The 22610-nt window shown below is 45.5% G+C and overlaps 1 protein-coding gene across 1 annotated transcript in view; it reads left to right on the top strand.

Moving 5' to 3' along the window:
- PTH1R (parathyroid hormone 1 receptor) overlaps window positions 1–22610 on the top strand; it is a 341607-nt gene that overhangs the window by 292794 nt on the left and 26203 nt on the right. The window contains exons 6-10 of the mRNA XM_075315851.1: window positions 2423–2609; window positions 2851–3004; window positions 13918–13978; window positions 15580–15646; window positions 21102–21196. Of these exons, the coding sequence (XP_075171966.1) occupies window positions 2423–2609; window positions 2851–3004; window positions 13918–13978; window positions 15580–15646; window positions 21102–21196 (564 nt within the window). The remainder of the gene's footprint in view (window positions 1–2422; window positions 2610–2850; window positions 3005–13917; window positions 13979–15579; window positions 15647–21101; window positions 21197–22610) is intronic.

The raw sequence follows: 22610 nt of genomic DNA on the forward strand, positions 1-22610 counted from the left end.
GCTGTCAGGCAGATAAGATGTATATAATCAGCAGCAGGGAGGCGGGACACTGAGGAGCTGTCAGGAAGATAAGATGTATATAATCAGCAGCAGGGAGGGGGGACACTGAGGAGCTGTCAGGCAGATGTATATAATCAGCAGCAGGGAGGAGGGACACTGAGGAGCTGTCAGGCAGATGTGTATAATCAGCAGCAGGGAGGAGGGACACTGAGGAGCTGTCAGGCAGATGTATATAATCAGCAGCAGGGAGGGGGGACACTGAGGAGCTGTCAGGCAGATGTATATAATCAGCAGCAGGGAGGGGGGACACTGAGGAGCTGTCAGGCAGATGTGTATAATCAGCAGCAGGGATGAGGGACACTGAGGAGCTGTCAGGAAGATAAGATGTATATAATCAGCAGCAGGGAGGGGGGACACTGAGGAGCTGTCAGGCAGATAAGATGTATATAATCAGCAGCAGGGAGGGGGGACCCTGAGGAGCTGTCAGGCAGATAAGACGTATATAATCAGCAGCAGGGAGGGGGGACACTGAGGAGCTGTCAGGCAGATAAGATGTGTATAATCAGCAGCAGGGAGGAGGGACACTGAGGAGCTGTCAGGCAGATAAGATGTGTATAATCAGCAGCAGGGAGGAGAGTCACTGAGGAGCTGTCAGGCAGATAAGATGTGTATAATCAGCAGCAGGGAGGAGGGACACTGAGGAGCTGTCAGGCAGATAAGATGTGTATAATCAGCAGCAGGGAGGAGGGACACTGAGGAGCTGTCAGGAAGATAATATGTATATAATCAGCAGCAGGGAGGAGGGACACTGAGGAGCTGTCAGGAAGATAAGATGTATATAATCAGCAGCAGGGAGGAGGGTCACTGAGGAGCTGTCAGGCAGATAAGATGTGTATAATCAGCAGCAGGGAGGAGGGACACTGAGGAGCTGTCAGGCAGATAAGATGTGTATAATCAGCAGCAGGGAGGAGGGACACTGAGGAGCTGTCAGGCAGATAAGATGTGTATAATCAGCAGCAGGGAGGAGGGACACTGAGGAGCTGTCAGGAAGATAAGATGTGTATAATCAGCAGCAGGGAGGAGGGACACTGAGGAGCTGTCAGGAAGATAAGATGTATATAATCAGCAGCAGGGAGGAGGGACACTGAGGAGCTGTCAGGCAGATAAGATGTGTATAATCAGCAGCAGTGAGGGGGGTCACTGAGGAGCTGTCAGGCAGATAAGACGTATATAATCAGCAGCAGGGAGGAGGGACACTGAGGAGCTGTCAGGCAGATAAGGTGTGTATAATCAGCAGCAGGGAGGAGGGACACTGAGGAGCTGTCAGGCAGATATGATGTATATAGTCAGCAGCAGGGAGGAGGGACACTGAGGAGCTGTCAGGCAGATAAGATGTGTATAATCAGCAGCAGGGAGGAGGGACACTGAGAAGCTGTCAGGAAGATAAGATGTGTATAATCAGCAGCAGGGAGGAGGGACACTGAGGAGCTGTCAGGCAGATAAGATGTATATAATCAGCAGCAGGGAGGAGGGACACTGAGGAGCTGTCAGGCAGATAAGATGTATATAATCAGCAGCAGGGAGGAGGGACACTGAGGAGCTGTCAGGCAGATAAGATGTGTATAATCAGCAGCAGGGAGGAGGGACACTGAGGAGCTGTCAGGAAGATAAGATGTGTATAATCAGCAGCAGGGAGGAGGGACACTGAGGAGCTGTCAGGCAGATAAGACGTATATAATCAGCAGCAGGGAGGAGGGACCCTGAGGAGCTGTCAGGCAGATAAGATGTGTATAATCAGCAGCAGGGAGGAGGGTCACTGAGGAGCTGTCAGGCAGATAAGTAGATAATTTACACTTTCGTACAGGATTATCCTCACATGAATTCTCATATTGAATACACCAGGTCATCGGGTCTTAGTGGCCTATATGTAATAATGTATCCAATTTGTATTGTGACATCTGGTGACGGATCCACATTGAATTGCAGAGACCCAATTTTCCTGGAAATGCTGAATATGATGTAACATTAGAGGTTTGTGTGATTTACAGGGAAAGCAGCAGAGCGGCAGCGTCTGGAGATAGAATAGGGCAGTATGGATGATTGCGCTGTATGGCGGTGTATATTGTACTCACACCGTGTAATTACCGGGTACCCGCGACCGTTCCCCGGGGAATCAGTGATTGGAGGGATATTGATATAGCCCAGCCATAGTAACAGCATTGTGTGTAGAGATGGCGGCATTACTGTCAGGGGGCGCTCCTGCACCTCATTCACCACTGTAATATAATTGGCCACTTATAATGACTGCCGTGGCCGTGGCCCGGTGACCGCGTCTCCATCCTCTTCACGGGGGAAAAAGCAAATAATCACCGACACTCCTCAGATGTGTAAATCCCCCGTCCTGCGCTTCTTGTCCCCGCAGGCGCCTGCACTGCACCCGCAACTACATCCACATGCACCTCTTCGTGTCCTTCATGCTGCGCGCCGTCAGCATCTTCGTGAAGGACGCCGTCCTCTACTCCGGAAATCCCTTCGAGGAAATGGAGCGTTTCTCCGAGACGGACCTGAAGCTGATGACCGAGGCCCCTCCGGCAGACAAGTCCCAGTTTGTGAGTGACGGGCAATGGGGGGGTTCTTAATCGCGATTTTCCCATATTCGAGTTTTTCATGCTTTTTAATTATGTTTCACATCTTTTCTAAACATTTACATTGAAATCATATAAAAACCTCCGACATTATTAATATTTTCCTTTTATAATCTTCACCTGTGAAAATACAATGTATATAAATATTGTAAGTCACCACCGAGCTGTTATAACCCGACATCACTCCCGTCTCTTTCCTCCTCAGGTCGGGTGTAAAGTCACGGTCACTTTTTTCCTTTACTTTTTGGCCACCAACTACTACTGGATCCTCGTGGAAGGACTTTATCTCCATTGTCTCATATTTATGGCTTTTTTCTCTGATAAGAAATATCTCTGGGGCTTCACACTGTTCGGATGGGGTAAGTGTCCCCTGTAATGGCCGAATAAGGGGGAAACGGAGGATTGATGGAATGTTTAATCCCAACAAACTCAAGAAAGAAGAAGAGATTTCACATCACTTTACCTCCAAGAATGTCAAGATATTCAATATCGCCCCTCACTGCATAAACTGCAATATAGGTGACATGTCCTCACAAGAGAGGCCGACACCGCGAGCCCATCTACCCAACAGGAAGGCGAACCCGAAAGAAATGTACACCAGCTAAATATATGCTATACTAATAATACTGCCCCTATGTACAAGAATATAACTACTATAATACTGCCCCTATGTACAAGAATATAACTGCTATAATACTGCCCCTATGTACAAGAATATAACTGCTATAATACTGCCCCCTATGTACAAGAATATAACTACTATAATACTGCCCCTATATACAAGAATATAACTACTATAATACTGCCCCTACGTACAAGAATATAACTACTATAATACTGCCCCCTATGTACAGGAATATAACTACTATAATACTGTCCCTATATACAAGAATATAACTACTATAATACTGCTCCTATGTACAAGAATATAACTACTATAATACTGCCCCCTATGTACAAGAATATAACTACTATAATACTGCTCCTATGTACAAGAATATAACTACTATAATACTGCCCCTATATACAAGAATATAACTACTATAATACTGCTCCTATGTACAAGAATATAACTACTATAATACTGCCCCTATGTACAGGAATATAACTACTATAATACTGCTCCTATGTACAAGAATATAACTACTATAACACTGCCCCTATGTACAAGAATATATCTACTATAATACTGCTCCTATGTACAAGAATATAACTACTATAATACTGCCCCTATATACAAGAATATAACTACTATAATACTGCCCCTATATACAAGAATATAACTACTATAATACTGCTCCTATGTACAAGAATATAACTACTATAATACTGCCCCTATATACAAGAATATAACTACTATAATACTGCTCCTATGTACAAGAATATGACTACTATAATACTGCCCCTATGTACAAGAAAATAACTACTATAATACTGCCCTCTATATACAAGAATATGACTACTATAATACTGCCCCTATGTACAAGAAAATAACTACTATAATACTGCCCTCTATATACAAGAATATAACTACTATAATACTGCCCCTACGTACAAGAATATATCTACTATAATACTGCCCCTATGTACAAGAATATAACTACTATAATACTGCCCCTATGTACAAGAATATACTACTATAATACTGCTCCTATGTACAAGAATATAACTACTTTAATACTGCTCCTATGTACAAGAATATAACTACTATAATACTGCCCCCTATGTACAAGAATATAACTACTATAACACTGCCCCCTACGTACAGGAATATAACTACTATAATACTGCCCCTATGTACAAGAATATAACTACTATAATACTGCCCCTACGTACAAGAATATATCTACTATAATACTGCCCCTATGTACAAGAATATAACGGCTATAATACTGCTCCTATGTACAAGAATATAACTACTATAATACTGCCCCCTATGTACAAGAATATACTACTATAATGCTGCCCCTATATACAAGAATATAACTACTATAACACTGCCCCCTATATACAAGAATATAACTACTATAATACTGCCCCTATGTACAAGAATATACTACTATAATACTGCTCCTATGTACAAGAATATAACTACTATAATACTGCCCCTATATACAAGAATATAACTACTATAATACTGCTCCTATGTACAAGAATATGACTACTATAATACTGCCCCTATGTACAAGAAAATAACTACTATAATACTGCCCTCTATATACAAGAATATAACTACTATAATACTGTCCCTATATACAAGAATATAACTACTATAATACTGCCCCCTATGTACAAGAATATACTACTATAATGCTGCCCCTATATACAAGAATATAACTACTATAACACTGCCCCCTATATACAAGAATATAACTACTATAATACTGCCCCTATGTACAAGAATATACTACTATAATACTGCTCCTATGTACAAGAATATAACTACTTTAATACTGCTCCTATGTACAAGAATATAACTACTATAATACTGCCCCCTATGTACAAGAATATAACTACTATAACACTGCCCCCTACGTACAGGAATATAACTACTATAATACTGCCCCTATGTACAAGAATATAACTACTATAATACTGCCCCTACGTACAAGAATATATCTACTATAATACTGCCCCTATGTACAAGAATATAACGGCTATAATACTGCTCCTATATACAAGAATATAACTACTATAATACTGCTCTTATGTACAAGAATATAACTACTATAATACTGCCCCCTATGTACAAGAATATACTACTATAATACTGCCCCTATATACAAGAATATAACTACTATAATACTGCTCCCTATGTACAAGAATATAACTACTATAATACTGCTCCTATATACAAGAATATAACTACTATAATACTGCTCCTATGTACAAGAATATAACTACTATAATACTGCTCCTATGTACAAGAATATAACTACTATAATACTGCTCCTATGTACAAGAATATAACTACTATAATACTGCTCCTATGTACAAGAATATAACTACTATAATACTGCCCCTGACTGTGGAGACCCGTATGTTTGAAGCGGTGCCCTCCCCTCTTCCCCCCAGTCCCCAAATGAAAACACAGACGGCCTAGATGGGGTGAAAACAGGTCGGTCACAGTTTATTAAGTTCATAGGTAGAGAAGGGGCCTTCCATGTCATTACGAGCTCGTCGCCGCAACCTTGTCTGCGACCGACCGGCGTGCAGCCAACGAGCTGTTACGACCTTGGCCCCCCTCTCCGCCATTTTCCGCCACGGAGGATCATGTGTACCGCCTACACAGGACTCCGACCCCACCCATCACCTTCAGGGCCTGATCCTCTCCGTCCTGTATCCCGGACAACAAAATGTCTTGACCAATGTCCGTAAGGTGCACTCCGTCTGCCCTCAGCAGTGCAGAGTTATCGCCTTCCAACTGGTGGTGACGCACCACGAAACCGCATCTTTCTCTCATGAATTTTGCCATTCTCGCATTGATCTTTCTCCTTGACCGCTCTATGCCATTTGCATTTTTTGCTCCGTGCCATACCGCTCGTGGTACTATCTCTGACCACACCCATACTGTATCCGGGAAGAGGTAGGCCAAACGTTCGATGTCCGTCTTCATCACTGTTAGTAGTTCGACCGTACTGCGTTTCACCAAATCATTGCCACCAGCATGAATCACCATTACCAACGGCCCCGTGGCCGCCCTGGAGATGTCCACCATCTCCGGGATAACTTGTTGCCATCTTAGCCCTCTGATGCCTCTCCAATTGACCTCAACGTTTCTGAAGCCAAGGTTCTTTCCTCCTGGTCGAATCATGGCTCTTTTTTCTGCCCAGTAAATATAAGAGTGACCAACTACCCAGACTGCCGGTCTGCAGTCGCCTGTAATAGATAAACGTGTTATTTCAGCAAATCCGGTCTTATATATCTGGCAAAGCAAGCGGACTTCCATCGACCCATTCTCTGCACTTCAGCCTCCGTTACTCCTGCCCTCGCTGCCTCAGTGGCTGCCCCGATTCGGAAGGAATGGGTCCCGTATTCCTTCGGATTCTCCCCAGCTTTCGCTAAGCACTGTTTAAACATTGCTTGGAATTGATACTTGGTAAGTGGGGACCCGTCCGTATGGGAAAGAAAAAATCTGCTTGCGTTTTTTGGGCGTGGTAACAATTCACCAATGCGCAGCGCGCCGAAAAAACGATAGCGAAGGCTGCTGATATGAGGGACGCCTCGTATGGAGACTTGCATATTGAGGGGGATATTGCAATAATGTCGTGTAGTAATTTCAGTGACATGGGGCGACGACATTCCTGACTCGGTTGAAGCCTTTTCCAGCCTTTAATGGCTTGCTTAATGACAAAGAACTTCGTCACATCCACCCACCCTGCTAATTGAAAAAAGAAGGCTATCCCTGATAAATGCCGTTGTGCCGATGTGCCCGACGCCCCTTGTTCTTTGAGCAGAAGCAAAAATTCCGTCGTCACTTCGCTTCTTGCGCGGTCGCAGTTATGAACGGGCCTACCCTGGATTAGTGAACACCACTCCTCCCAAGCCTTACCATAGACCTGCCAGGTAGCCGGTGTAACGGAGGCACGGATTAGAGGCATTAGTGATTGGCTACAGTGTCCCATAGCGATGGAGGACACGGGATACCCTCTGGATGCGCCATTGGGAGATGGTCTGTGAAGGCCTGCCAATCGGAACATAAAAGAGAGTTAACAAGGTTATCGTCTATGTCCGGCGTTATATGAGCTCGGCACCAGATGTTGTGTCTCAGGCATAGAAGGGCGAGCCTGCGTAGCAGAGCCAGTAAGGGCAGCGACGCAGACGACATGTGATTTAAGCTCTTTGCCGTTATCGGATTTTTTGTTGGAAATCGCTTCTAGAGGGGCAGCCAGAGGGAAAGAGGAAATCGCTGACCCCGGGCACTGAATTTAACCCCTGTAGGTGTGGCTGGACCCCCCTTTCTCTTGTGATCCCGTTGGTCAGCTGGGCATCCCAATTAGTGGCTCACCTAGGGAATGGTGGAAAGAGGGGATATGGGCACGACCCTTGCTTCCTTTAGGATTGGTCAGGGGGGGGGGCTCCACAGTCAGAGACACGTTCCTTAAGCAGTATCGTGCCTGCCAGACTGTGGAGACCCGTATGTTTGAAGCGGTGCCCTCCCTAATACTGCTCCTATGTACAAGAATATAACTACTATAATACTGCCCCCTATATACAAGAATATAACTACTATAATACTGCCCCTATGTACAAGAATATAACTACTATAATACTGCTCCTATATACAAGAATATAACTACTATAATACTGCTCCTATGTACAAGAATATAACTACTATAATACTGCTCCTATATACAAGAATATAACTACTATAATACTGCTCCTATGTACAAGAATATAACTACTATAATACTGCTCCTATGTACAAGAATATAACTACTATAATACTGCTCCTATGTACAAGAATATAACTACTATAATACTGCCCCTATATATACAAGAATATAACTACTTTAATACTGCTCCTATGTACAAGAATATAACTACTATAATACTGCCCCCTATGTACAAGAATATAACTACTATAATACTGCCCCCTATGTACAAGAATATACTACTATAATACTGCCCCTATGTACAAGAATATAACTACTATAATACTGCCCCCTATATACAAGAATATAACTTCTATAATACTGCTCCTATGTACAAGAATATAACTACTATAATACTGCCCCTATGTACAAGAATATAATTACTATAATACTGCCCCCATGTACAAGAATATAACTTCTATAATACTGCCCCTATGTACAAGAATATAACTACTATAATACTGCCCCCTATGTACAAGAATATCACTACTATAATACTGCCCCCTATGTACAAGAATATAACTACTATAATACTGCCCCCTATATACAAGAATATAATTTCTATAATACTGCTCCTATATACAAGAATATAACTACTATAATACTGCCCCTATATACAAGAATATAATTACTATAATACTGCCCCTATCTACAAGAATATAACTACTATAATACTGCCCCTATGTACAAGAATATAACTACTATAATACTGCCCTCTATATACAAGAATATAACTACTATAATACTGCCCCCTATGTACAAGAATATAACTTCTATAATACTGCCCCTATGTACAAGAATATAACTACTATACTACTGCCCCCTATGTACAAGAATATAACTACTATAATACTGCCCCTATGTACAAGAATATAACTACTATAATACTGCCCCTATGTACAAGAATATAACTACTATAATACTGCCCCTATGTACAAGACTATAACTACTATAATACTGCCCCTATGTACAGGAATATAACTACTATAATACTGCCCCTATGTACAGGAATATAACTACTATAATACTGCCCCTATATACAAGAATATAACTACTATAATACTGCCCCCTATGTACAAGAATATAACTAATATAATACTGCTCCTGCGTATAAGTCTATTCTTGCTATAAGATGGGCTGTATGGATAGTATAGTGTTAATACCGCGTCTTTCTGTGGGGTGACTGGGTATCGGTATGCTGCAGGGGGTGCACATCTGCGCTGCTCCCGGCTCTATGGCGCCTGCATTGTACACACTGTGTGTGGTGATCGGTTGCACAGCGCATACAATGTGGATGTTATACGGGTCGCTCTCGTCAGCGCTGGCGTCTGGGGGATGGGTCCTCATCTGATCGCACTTTGCTGTAATCCTTTTTGTGGTTTTGCGCCCAGTGTATAAAGCATTGTATAGCGGTCCGTAGTATTGAGAACAGCTGACGGTAATATATGCAGGACAGTATACAGCACAGTATATATAGCACAGTATATATAGCACAGTGTATACAGCACAGTATATATAGCACAGTGTATACAGCACAGTATATATAGCACAGTATATATAGCACAGTATATATAGCACAGTGTATACAGCACAGTATATACAGCACAGTATATATAGCACAGTATATATAGCACAGTATATACAGCACAGTATATACAGCACAGTATATATACAGCACAGTATATATAGCACAGTATATATAGCACAGTATATACAGCACAGTATATACAGCACAGTATATATAGCACAGTATATATAGCACAGTGTATATAGCACAGTGTATACAGCACAATATATATAGCACAGTATATACAGCACAGTATATATAGCACAGTATATACAGCACAGTATATATAGCACAGTATATATAGCACAGTATATACAGCACAGTATATACAGCACAGTATATACAGCACAGTATATACAGCACAGTGTATACAGCACAGTGTATATAGCACAGTATATATAGCACAGTATATACAGCACAGTATATATAGCACAGTATATATAGCACAGTATATACAGCACAGTATATACAGCACAGTATATACAGCACAGTATATACAGCACAGTGTATACAGCACAGTGTATATAGCACAGTATATATAGCACAGTATATACAGCACAGTATATATAGCACAGTATATACAGCACAGTATATACAGCACAGTATATACAGCACAGTATATATAGCACAGTGTATACAGCACAGTGTATATAGCACAGTATATATAGCACAGTATATATAGCACAGTATATATAGCACAGTATATATAGCACAGTGTATACAGCACAGTGTATATAGCACAGTGTATACAGCACAGTATATATAGCACAGTATATATAGCACAGTGTATATAGCACAGTGTATACAGCATAGTGTATACAGCACAGTATATACAGCACAGTATATATACAGCACAGTATATATAGCACAGTATATATAGCACAGTATATACAGCACAGTATATACAGCACAGTATATATAGCACAGTATATATAGCACAGTGTATATAGCACAGTGTATACAGCACAGTATATATAGCACAGTATATACAGCACAGTATATATAGCACAGTATATACAGCACAGTATATATAGCACAGTGTATATAGCACAGTGTATACAGCACAGTATATATAGCACAGTATATATAGCACAGTGTATATAGCACAGTGTATACAGCATAGTGTATACAGCACAGTATATATAGCACAGTGTATACAGCACAGTGTATATAGCACAGTGTATACAGCACAGTATATATAGCATAGTATATATAGCACAGTATATATAGCACAGTGTATACAGCACAGTATATATAGCACAGTATATACAGCACAGTGTATATAGCACAGTATATATAGCACAGTGTATATAGCACAGTATATATAGCACAGTATATATAGCACAGTATATACAGCACAGTATATATAGCACAGTATATACAGCACAGTATATATAGCACAGTATATATAGCACAGTATATATAGCACAGTATATATAGCACAGTATATACACCACAGTATATACAGCACAGTATATACAGCACAGTATATATAGCACAGTATATACAGCACAGTATATATAGCACAGTATATACAGCACAGTATATATAGCACAGTATATATAGCACAGTATATACAGCACAGTATATATAGCACAGTATATACAGCACAGTATATACAGCACAGTATATATAGCACAGTATATATAGCACAGTATATATAGCACAGTATATACAGCACAGTGTATACAGCACAGTATATATAGCACAGTATATATAGCACAGTATATACAGCACAGTATATATAGCACAGTATATATAGCACAGTATATTGTATACAGCACAGTGTATATAGCACAGTATATATAGCACAGTGTATACAGCACAGTATATATAGCACAGTATATATAACACAGTATATATAGCACAGTGTATACAGCACAGTATATACAGCACAGTATATATAGCACAGTGTATACAGCACAGTATATATAGCACAGTATATATAACACAGTATATACAGCACAGTATATATAGCACAGTATATATAGCACAGTATATTGTATACAGCACAGTGTATATAGCACAGTATATATAGCACAGTGTATACAGCACAGTATATATAGCACAGTATATATAACACAGTATATACAGCACAGTATATATAGCACAGTGTATACAGCACAGTATATATAGCACAGTGTATACAGCACAGTATATATAGCACAGTATATATAGCACAGTGTATACAGCACAGTATATACAGCACAGTATATATAGCACAGTATATATAGCACAGTGTATACAGCACAGTATATATAGCACAGTATATATAGCACAGTGTATACAGCACAGTATATACAGCACAGTATATATAGCACAGTATATACAGCACAGTATATATAGCACAGTATACTGTATACAGCACAGTATATATAGCACAGTATATACAGCACAGTATATACAGCACAGTATATATAGCACAGTATATATAGCACAGTATATACAGCACAGTGTATACAGCACAGTGTATATAACACAGTATATACAGCACAGTATATATAGCACAGTATATATAGCACAGTATATTGTATACAGCACAGTGTATATAGCACAGTATATATAGCACAGTGTATACAGCACAGTATATATAGCACAGTATATATAACACAGTATATACAGCACAGTATATATAGCACAGTGTATACAGCACAGTATATATAGCACAGTGTATACAGCACAGTATATATAGCACAGTATATATAGCACAGTGTATACAGCACAGTATATACAGCACAGTATATATAGCACAGTATATATAGCACAGTGTATACAGCACAGTATATATAGCACAGTGTATACAGCACAGTATATACAGCACAGTATATATAGCACAGTATATATAGCACAGTATATTGTATACAGCACAGTGTATATAGCACAGTATATATAGCACAGTGTATACAGCACAGTATATATAGCACAGTATATATAACACAGTATATACAGCACAGTATATATAGCACAGTGTATACAGCACAGTATATATAGCACAGTGTATACAGCACAGTATATATAGCACAGTATATATAGCACAGTGTATACAGCACAGTATATACAGCACAGTATATATAGCACAGTATATATAGCACAGTGTATACAGCACAGTATATATAGCACAGTATATATAGCACAGTGTATACAGCACAGTATATACAGCACAGTATATATAGCACAGTATATACAGCACAGTATATACAGCACAGTATATATAGCACAGTATATACAGCACAGTGTATACAGCACAGTATATACAGCACAGTATATATAGCACAGTGTATACAGCACAGTATATACAGCACAGTATATATAGCACAGTATATACAGCACAGTATATATAGCACAGTATATATAGCACAGTATACTGTATACAGCACAGTATATATAGCACAGTATATACAGCACAGTATATACAGCACAGTATATATAGCACAGTGTATATAGCACAATGTATACAGCACAGTATATACAGCACAGTATATATAGCACAGTATATATAGCACAGTGTATACAGCACAGTATATACAGAACAGTGCGCGGCTCGGTGTCTTCACTACTCTGTGGTGATTTACACATAGATGTATCACTTCTCTATAAACCAGTACCAGTTCTTCCCCCCAGTTATGGACCAGTGGAGACCAGTGGAGACCAGTGGAGACCAGTAGAGACCAGTAGAGACCAGTAGAGACCAGTGGAGACCAGTAGAGACCAGTGGAGACCAGTAGAGACCAGTGGAGACCAGTAGAGACCAGTAGAGACCAGTAGAGACCAGTGGAGACCAGTAGAGACCAGTGGAGACCAGTAGAGACCAGTGGAGACCAGTAGAGACCAGTGGAGACCAGTAGAGACCAGTGGAGACCAGTGGAGACCAGTGGAGACCAGTGGAGACCAGTAGAGACCAGTGGAGACCAGTAGAGACCAGTGGAGACCAGTGGAGACCAGTGGAGACCAGTAGAGACCAGTGGAGACCAGTAGAGACCAGTAGAGACCAGTGGAGGCCAGTGGAGACCAGTAGAGACCAGTGGAGACCAGTAGAGACCAGTGGAGACCAGTGGAGACCAATAGAGACCAGTAGAGACCAGTGGAGACCAATAGAGACCAGTAGAGACCAGTGGAGACCAATAGAGACCAGTAGAGACCAGTGGAGACCAGTAGAGACCAGTGGAGACCAGTAGAGACCAGTGGAGACCAGTGGAGACCAATAGAGACCAGTAGAGACCAGTGGAGACCAATAGAGACCAGTAGAGACCAGTGGAGACCAGTGGGGTTAGATCCCTCCCGTCGTGTCCTCGGGGGCCGCTTCTCTCACCTGCGCCTGTCTGTTTTTCAGGTGTTCCCGCTATCTTTGTGACTATCTGGGCACGGGAGCGAGCCACGCTGGCCGACACCGAGTGAGTACAGAACCTCAGCGTCAATCGCTGGGCATCTAATGAGCGAGACCGGCCGCACACACACAGCAGAAGACACAGGCACAGATCTGTCCCCAGGGTTCACATTACAGGCGGCACAGGTCGCTGAATACAGCGGATCCCTCACAGCAGATCCCTCACAGCAGACACTCCGCTCTGTGATCACCCCTCACACTGGCTGCCGAGTCCTATCATCAGATCCTCAGTGACCCTCCTCCCTGCTGCTGCTGCTGTCATCTTACACTGCTCACTACAATCTGCAGCCGTCATTCAGACTAATGGGGCGAAGTCTGCCCACATTGTATTCCTGGCCTCTGTCATTCTTTATTCCTGGTCATACAGTGATTATCACATAGATTTTCAAAGCAAAAACACCAGTATTATCAGGTCTAAAATATGTATTTAATAATGTCTACAGATTGTATCAAGAAATCGTCCAGCAGATTTACCATGAAAAAGAGCATTAACTCTACACAACGTAGTTACACAATTGTTCTCTTTAAACACTGAAGTTAGAGTTACCTCCTGTATTATACTCCAGAGCTGCACTCACTATTCTGCTGCTGCAGTCACTGTGTACATGCATTACATTACTGATCCTGAGTTACCTCCAGAGCTGCGCTCACTATTCTGCTGGTGCAGTCACTGTGTACATACATTACATTACTGAGTCTGAGTTTCCTCTGTATTATACTCCAGAGCTGCACTCACTATTCTGCTGGTGCAGTCACTGTGTACATACATTACATTACTGATCCTGAGTTATTATACTCCAGAGCTGCACACACTATTCTGCTGGTGCAGTCACTGTGTACATACATTATTGATCCTGAGTTACCTCCTGTATTTTACTCCAGAGCTGCACTCACTATTCTGCTGGTGCAGTCACTGTGTACATACATTACATTACTGATCCTGAGTTACCTCCTGTATTATATTCTAGAGCTGCACTCACTATTCTTCTAGTGCAGTCACTGTGTACATACATTACTGATCCTGAGTTTCCTCTGTATTATACTCCAGAGCTGCACTCACTATTCTGCTGGTGCAGTTACTGTGTACATACATTACATTACTGATCCTGAGTTTCCTCTGTATTATACTCCAGAGCTGCACTCACTATTCTGCTGGTGCAGTCACTGTGTACATACATTACATTACTGATCCTGAGTTTCCTCTGTATTATACTCCAGAGCTGCACTCACTATTCTGCTGGTGCAGTCACTGTGCACATACATTACTGATCCTGAGTTTCCTCTGTATTATACTCCAGAGCTGCACTCACTATTCTGCTGGTGCAGTCACTGTGTACATACATTACATTACTGATCCTGAGTTACCTCCTGTATTATACTCTAGAGCTGCACTCACTATTCTTCTGGTGCAGTCACTGTGTACATACATTACATTACTGATCCTGAGTTACCTCCTATATTATACTCCAGAGCTGCACTCACTATTCTGCTGGTGCAGTCACTGTGTACATTACATTACTGATCCTGAGTTTCCTCTGTATTATACTCCAGAGCTGCACTCACTATTCTGCCGGACATTACTGATCCTCTTCTCTCTTTCTCCCTCAGGTGCTGGGATCTGAGTGCGGGGAATTTGAAGTGGATAATTCAGGGTCCCATCCTGGCTGCTACCGTGGTGAGGGGCTGGCGATGGCTGCGCTCTTATATCTGATGACTCCGTCCTTCTTATTATTTGGTGTATAGCTCATACTAATAGTGAATTGTGATTTGGGGGGTCCCCGGCGCCCCCCGTTCAGGATCCTCCGATCGTCAGGACACAGAGCAGCTGCAATGTGAATCTGGCGCTGCCTCTTCCACGCTTCCCAGTGACGGGCCATCGCACCTGTTGTAATTCTTTATTTGTCCTGCGGTGGCGCTGCAAGGAAAGTAAATACCACACAATGGCGCAGTGGGGGTTACAGTGCCGGGGGCAAAGCAAGTGTCGTGCCCCTAAACTCACTAATACGCCCCTTGGGTGCCCCTTTAAAAAGTTGTTTGGACCCCTGTATGCCCTTGTAAAGTAATGAACCCCCTTGGTAGCAGCCCCCGCGAAATATAAAGTTGATACTCACCTTGTCTGAATCCCCCCGTGACAACCTGTGCCCTGCCCTCGGTTTGGTGTCCACGGGGTTGTCAGCGACTAATGCTGCTCCTGGCTGTTTAACCCCCAGTGCACCAGGGACAATACTAAACAGCAGAGTTGCATTCGTGCACATTAATGCCTGAGGATAGCGCACGGCTCGGGGTAAAGCGCGTTCCTAACAAGCCCCAAAAATAAAAACCTCTGCCCGAGGCAAGGCGAGGAGAAAAAAGAAAAACATTCTCCCCGTCCTGAAGGGGTTAATGATTCCTCGTGACGCGTTTCTATCTCTTTCGGCTAGTGAAGTGACGGGCGCGGCTCCAGATGGAACCGGCGCTTTACGGTCCCGTCTATAAATAAGCCGCGGGAAGGCTCAGACCCGATGCCGCTTCTTTGGTTCCTTGACAGATTTTCTTGGAAGAGCGTCGCGGAGTTAAATATTTATTTCCGTCTTTTACGCTTCATGGAATATTTATCTTTAAACATTAATTTTCCTTTGATAGAACTGAGGTTACATCTGTCACTGAGCTTCCCACAAAACATAGAACATGCATTATTAACGGGGCTATAAAAAGTATTCAACCCCCCCTCCCTCCCACTCATGGCCATCTGTAAATTGGATTAAGCAGCGGCTGCTCCATTGACACTGGAAGCCTCTATGCATTAGGTGACAGGCCACAGAGGGGCCGGGGCTGCCGCAGAGGGGCCGGGGATGCCGCAGAGGGGCCGGGGATGCCGCAGAGGGGCCGGGGATGCCGCAGAGGGGCCGGGGCTGCCACCGAAGGTCCGTGGCTGCAGCAGAGGCTCCGTGGGCTGTAGTGGAGGGGCCAGGGGTTGCAGCAGAGCATCCGGGGCTGCCGCGGAGGGGCCGGGGCTGCCGCGGAGGGGCCGGGGATGCCGCAGAGGCGCCGGGGCTGCCGCAGAGGGGCCAGGGCTGCAGCATAGAGTCCGTGGGCTGTAGTGGAAGAGCCAGGGGCTGCAGCAGAGGGGACGGGGCTGCAGCAGAGGGGCCAGGGCTGCAGCGGAGAGTCCGTGGGCTGTAGTGGAGGGGCCAGGGGCTGCAGCAGGGGCTGCCGCGGCTGCAGCGGAAGATCTGGGGGCTGCAGCAGAGAGTCCGGGGGCTGCAACGGAGGGCCCAGGAGCTGCACCAGGTGCTGCAGCAGAGTGGCCGGGGGCTGCCAGAGCTGCAACAGGGGCTGCCAGAGCTGCAGCAGAGGGGCCGTGGCTGCAGCAGAGGGGCCGGGGCTGCAGCGGAGGGTCCGGGGCCTGCAATGGAGGCGCTGGTGGCTGCAGCAGGGGCTGCCAAAGCTGCAGCGAAGGGGCCGGGTGTGACGCGGGGGCTGCTGCAGAAGGACCGGGGCTGCAGTGGAGAGGCCAGGGCTGCAGCGGAGGGGCCAGAGGCTGCAGTGGGGGTTGCAGCGGAGGGGCCGGGGGTTGCCGCGGAGGGGCCGAGGCTTCCACGGTGGGGAAGAGGCTGCCATGGAGGGTCCAGGGCTGCTGTGGAGGCACCAGGGTTGCCGCGGAGGGGCTGGGGTTGTAGTTGACGGGTCGGAGATGCACAAGAGGTGTTCGGGCTGCAGCCTAGGTTACCGGGGCTGCTGTGGGACTGGGGCTTTAGCGGAGGGGCAAAGCTGTAGTGGAGGGGTTGGGACTGCAGCAGAGAGGCCGGGGCTGCAGTGGAACAGCCGGGGCAGCAGTACAGGGGTCGGGGCTGCAGTGGAGGACCTAGGGCTGCAGTGGAGGGGCAGGGGCTGCAGTGGAAAAGCCGGGGCAGCAGTATAGGGGTCGGGGCTGCAGTGGAGGGCCTGGGGCTGCAGTGGAGGGGCTGGAGCAGCAGTGGAGGGCCTGGGGCTGCAGTGGAGGGGCTGGGGCTGCAGTGGAGGGCCTGGGGCTGCAGTGGAGGGGCTGGGGCTGCAGTGGAGGGGCAGGGTTGCTGCAGAGGTCCCGGTGGTAACAGCAGGGGCAGCGTCAGTATACGGAGGGGCACCGGATACTGTCCTTGTCCCGTACATTGGAGCTGGGATGTCCCGTTCCCCGGCAGTTCTCCGGTGGATAATGACGTACCTTCCTATATGTTTACTGTAATAATAGATACATTGATAATCTGTTGTTTCCATGGTGACAGTGACACGTTTCACCGCACCGTGTCGCCGGCACTGGCACATTTCCCCCAGGACCGTGATCAGGCTCCATTACGTCTCGCAGAACATTTCAGGATTTGCAGAACATCACGTTCCCTCAGTTTATAGATTTATCTTCGACATTTATTAAAAAAACATGGAAAAGTGTAAATGATCCTTCGTGTATGCGGCCGTCTCCTGTCCGGGGAAATTAAATGTCCAGTGTTTTCCGGCTTTTTGACCTTCTTGTGGCCACACGTCGGGCGCTCGATGCGTCGGTGGGAAATCACTCGCTTCTGTTTATTGAACTCAATATAATGTAAAAAAAAAGAGAGAAGAAGCAAAATATATTATCCAGGCCCGGCCAACGGGTCCTAGGAGGCACCAATGTGCCATAGACGCTAGGGGACTGCTGCAGCCACCGACCACGTCTATGGCGGTCACCAGCTCCTCACTAATGGTAGGGACAGGAGGTTCAGCATTTGGGTTTCTGCTCAATCCTTAGTTCTTCAAGAAATAAACCAAGGAATCTATGCAGGGATCAAAGGAGTCTAGAGGGAACCGATGAATCTGGAGGAGACCAAGAGGTCTGTAGAGGAGAGAGGAGCCAGGAGGCAACAGAAGAGTCTGTAGAAGAGGAAGAGGAGGCTGAAATAGCCTGAGGAGCCTAGGAAAGACTAAGGAGAGTGTAAGGAACCAAGGGGTCTGTAGAGGAGAGAGGGGTCTGGAGGCAACAGAAGAGTCTGGAGAAGAGGACGAGGAGGCTGAAATAGCCTGAGGAGCCTAGAAAATACTGAGGAGACTGAATGGGACCAAGGGGTCTGTAGAGGAGAGAGGAGCCAGGAGGCAACAGAAGAGTCTGGAGAAGAGGACGAGGAGGCTGAAATAGCCTGAGGAGCCTAGAAAAGACTAAGGAGAGTGTAAGGAACCAAGGGGTCTGTAGAGGAGAAAGGGGTCTGGAGGCAACAGAAGAGTCTGGAGAAGAGGAGGCTGAAATAGCCTGAGGAGCCTAGAAAAGACTGAGGAGACTGGATGGGACCAAGGGGTCTGTAGAGGAGAGAGGGGTCTGGAGGCAACAGAAGAGTCTGGAGAAGAGGAGGCTGAAATAGCCTGAGGAGCCTAGGAAAGACTAAGGAGAGTGTAAGGAACCAAGGGGTCTGTAGAGGAGAGAGGGATCTAGTGGGAACAGAAGAGTCTGGAGGAAAAAGGGAAGGAAAGGCTGATGTGGCCAGAGGAGCCTAGAGAAGACTGAGGAAACTGGAGGGAACTAAGGAGTCTGAAGAGCATAGAGAGGTCTGGAGGGAACAGAATAATCTGGAGGAGTAGAAGAAGAGGAGTCTAGGGAGAACCAACATGTCTGGAGGGGACCAAGTAGTCTGAAGAGGAGTGGGGAGTCTGAAGGGGACAAAAGAGTTTGAAGGAGGAGTAGAGGAGTCTGAATTTGCCAGAGGAGTCTAAAAAAGATTGAGGAGACTGGAGAGGACCAAGGAGTCTGAAGAGGAGAATGAGGTCTGGAGGGGACAGAAGAGTCTGGAAGAAAAAAAGGAAGAGGAGTCTGAAGTGGACAGAGCAGTCTAGAAAAGACTGAGGAGATTGGAGAGCACCAAGGTATCCGAAGAGCAGAGACTGGTCTGTAGGGTACAGAAGAGTCCAGAGGAGAAAATGAAGAGGAGTCTGAAGTAGCCAGTTTAGTCTAGAAAAAACTGAGGAGATTGGAGGGGACCAAGGAGTCAGAAGAGGATAGAGGGGTCTGGTGGAAGCAGAATTGTCCAGTCGAGAAAAAGAAGAGTCTAGTGAAAACCAACATGTCTGGAGGGTACCAAAGAGTTTGAAAAGAAGAGAGGGATCTGGAGGGAACAGAAGAGTCTGGACAAGAGGAAGAGGAGTCAAGTGCACAGAAGAGTCTAGAAACGATTGAGGAGACTGGAGGGAACCAAGGAGTCTGAAGAAGAGAGAGGGATCTGGAGGGAACAGAAGAGTGTGGAGGAGAACAAGAAAAGTCTAGTGAGAACTCACATGTCTGGAGAGGACCAAGGAGTCTGAAGAGGAGAGAGGGGTCTGGAGGAAACGGAAGAGTCTGGAGAAGAGAAAGTGATGTCTTATGTGGACAGAAGAGGCTAGAAAGGAGTCTGAAGAGGACAGAAGAGAATGGAAGAGAAGTCAGATGATTTTAAAAAGAACCGAGTAGTCTGAAGTGAATTAGGGAGTCTTATTTAAAGACAATCTGTCAGGAGGATTTCACCCCCACATGATATACAGTATATACGCACATGTAGCACTTTCATAGACAAGTCCAGCAATACCTTACATGGCCGGTTCCCTCCTCCATTACTAAGAAATCAGCACTTCAATAGATATGCAAATGAGGCTGAAGATCTATGGTAGATCTGAACCTCTGTCACTCCAGCTCTATTCCCCGTCCAGCACCACCTCCTCTTACTTCACTAACCGCCTCTAGGCTGTGTGCTTTCAGGCCAAGGAGTCTCTAAAAAGGGGATTGGGCTAAGTAAAGATATTGCTGGACTTGTCTTTTAAAGAGCTACATGCAAGTTTTGGGGGTGAAATCCTTACAGAGGGGTCGGAGGGGATGGAGAGCTCTGATTGGTGGGATAGCATTTGATGACAGATTGAGGTCTAGGGAAATGACTCTCCTTGTAGAGAGTGACTCGCCAGGGTAAGGAGGCTTATAAGCCATGCAATGCTCCTCTGGGAAAACAAATATGCAAATATCCTCCTCAGCGGAAGTGTACATGACTCTAGAGCTGATAGGTTTCCAATGAAATTGGGGGGGACTTAGTTTGTTCTCATGTGCTGTGATTCTGTCGCAGTTTTTGACGTCTGATTGTGTTTCTTTTGTGTTTTAATTGAATATTATTCTCTTTTTTTTTCAGGCCAATTTTTTTCTTTTTATTAATATTGTTCGAGTATTAGCCACCAAGTTAAGAGAGACGAACGCGGGGCGCTGCGATGCACGGCAGCAGTACAGGTGAGCAGGGGCCACATTACAACGCCTGGTGGGGCCACAACTTCTACCCAAGAGTTGGAGATCATTGGGATTGTGCCTGTCACTTCCACTAGGGGGCAGCACTTCTCAGGTCCCATCTCTCCTGCACAGATGGAGGCCACTAGGGGGCAGAACTTCTCAGGTCCCATCTCTCCTGCACAGATGGAGGCCACTAGGGGGCAGAACTTCTCAGGTCCCATCTCTCCTGCATAGATGGAGGCCACTAGGGGGCAGAACTTCTCAGGTCCCATCTCTCCTGCACAGATGGAGGCCACTAGGGGGCAGAACTTCTCAGGTCACATCTCTCCTGCACAGATGATGGCCACTAGGGGGCAGCACTTCTCAGGTCCCATCTCTCCTGCACAGATGGAGGCCACTAGGGGGCAGAACTTCTCAGGTTACATCTCTCCTGCACAGATGGAGGCCACTAGGGGGCAGAACTTCTCAGGTCCCATCTCTCCTGCACAGATGGAGGCCACTAGGGGGCAGAACTTCTCAGGTTACATCTCTCCTGCACAGATGGAGGCCTCTAGGGGGCAGAACTTCTCAGGTTACATCTCTCCTGCACAGATGGAGGCCACTAGGGGGCAGAACTTCTCAGGTCCCATCTCTCCTGCACAGATGGAGGCCACTAGGGGGCAGAACTTCTCAGGTCCCATCTCTCCTGCACAGATGGAGGCCACTAGGGGGCAGAACTTCTCAGGTTACATCTCTCCTGCACAGATGGAGGCCACTAGGGGGCAGCACTTCTCAGGTCCCATCTCTCCTGCACAGATGGAGGCCACTAGGGGGCAGCACTTCTCAGGTCCCATCTCTCCTGCACAGATAGAGGCCACAAGGGGGCAGAACTTCTCAGGTCCCATCTCTCCTGCACAGATGGAGGACTCTAGGGGGCAGAACTTCTCAGGTTACATCTCTCCTGCACAGATGGAGGCCACTAGGGGGCAGAACTTCTCAGGTCTCATCTCTCCTGCACAGATGGAGGCCACTAGGGGGCAGAACTTCTCAGGTTACATCTCTCCTGCACAGATGGAGGCCACTAGGGGGCAGAACTTCTCAGGTCCCATCTCTCCTGCACAGATAGAGGCCTCTAGGGGGCAGCACTTCTCAGGTCCCATCTCTCCTGCACAGATGGAGGCCACTAGGGGGCAGAACGTCTCAGGTCCCATCTCTCCTGCACAGATGGAGGCCACTAGGGGGCAGCACTTCTCAGGTCCCATCTCTCCTGCACAGATGGAGGCCACTAGGGGGCAGCACTTCTCAGGTCCCATCTCTCCTGCACAGATGGAGGCCACTAGGGGGCAGAACTTCTCAGGTCCCATCTCTCCTGCACAGATAGAGGCCACAAGGGGGCAGAACTTCTCAGGTCCCATCTCTCCTGCACAGATGGAGGCCA

The sequence above is a fragment of the Anomaloglossus baeobatrachus genome, chromosome 6 (assembly GCF_048569485.1).
Source record: "Anomaloglossus baeobatrachus isolate aAnoBae1 chromosome 6, aAnoBae1.hap1, whole genome shotgun sequence".
Classification (NCBI taxonomy): Eukaryota; Metazoa; Chordata; class Amphibia; order Anura; family Aromobatidae; genus Anomaloglossus; species Anomaloglossus baeobatrachus.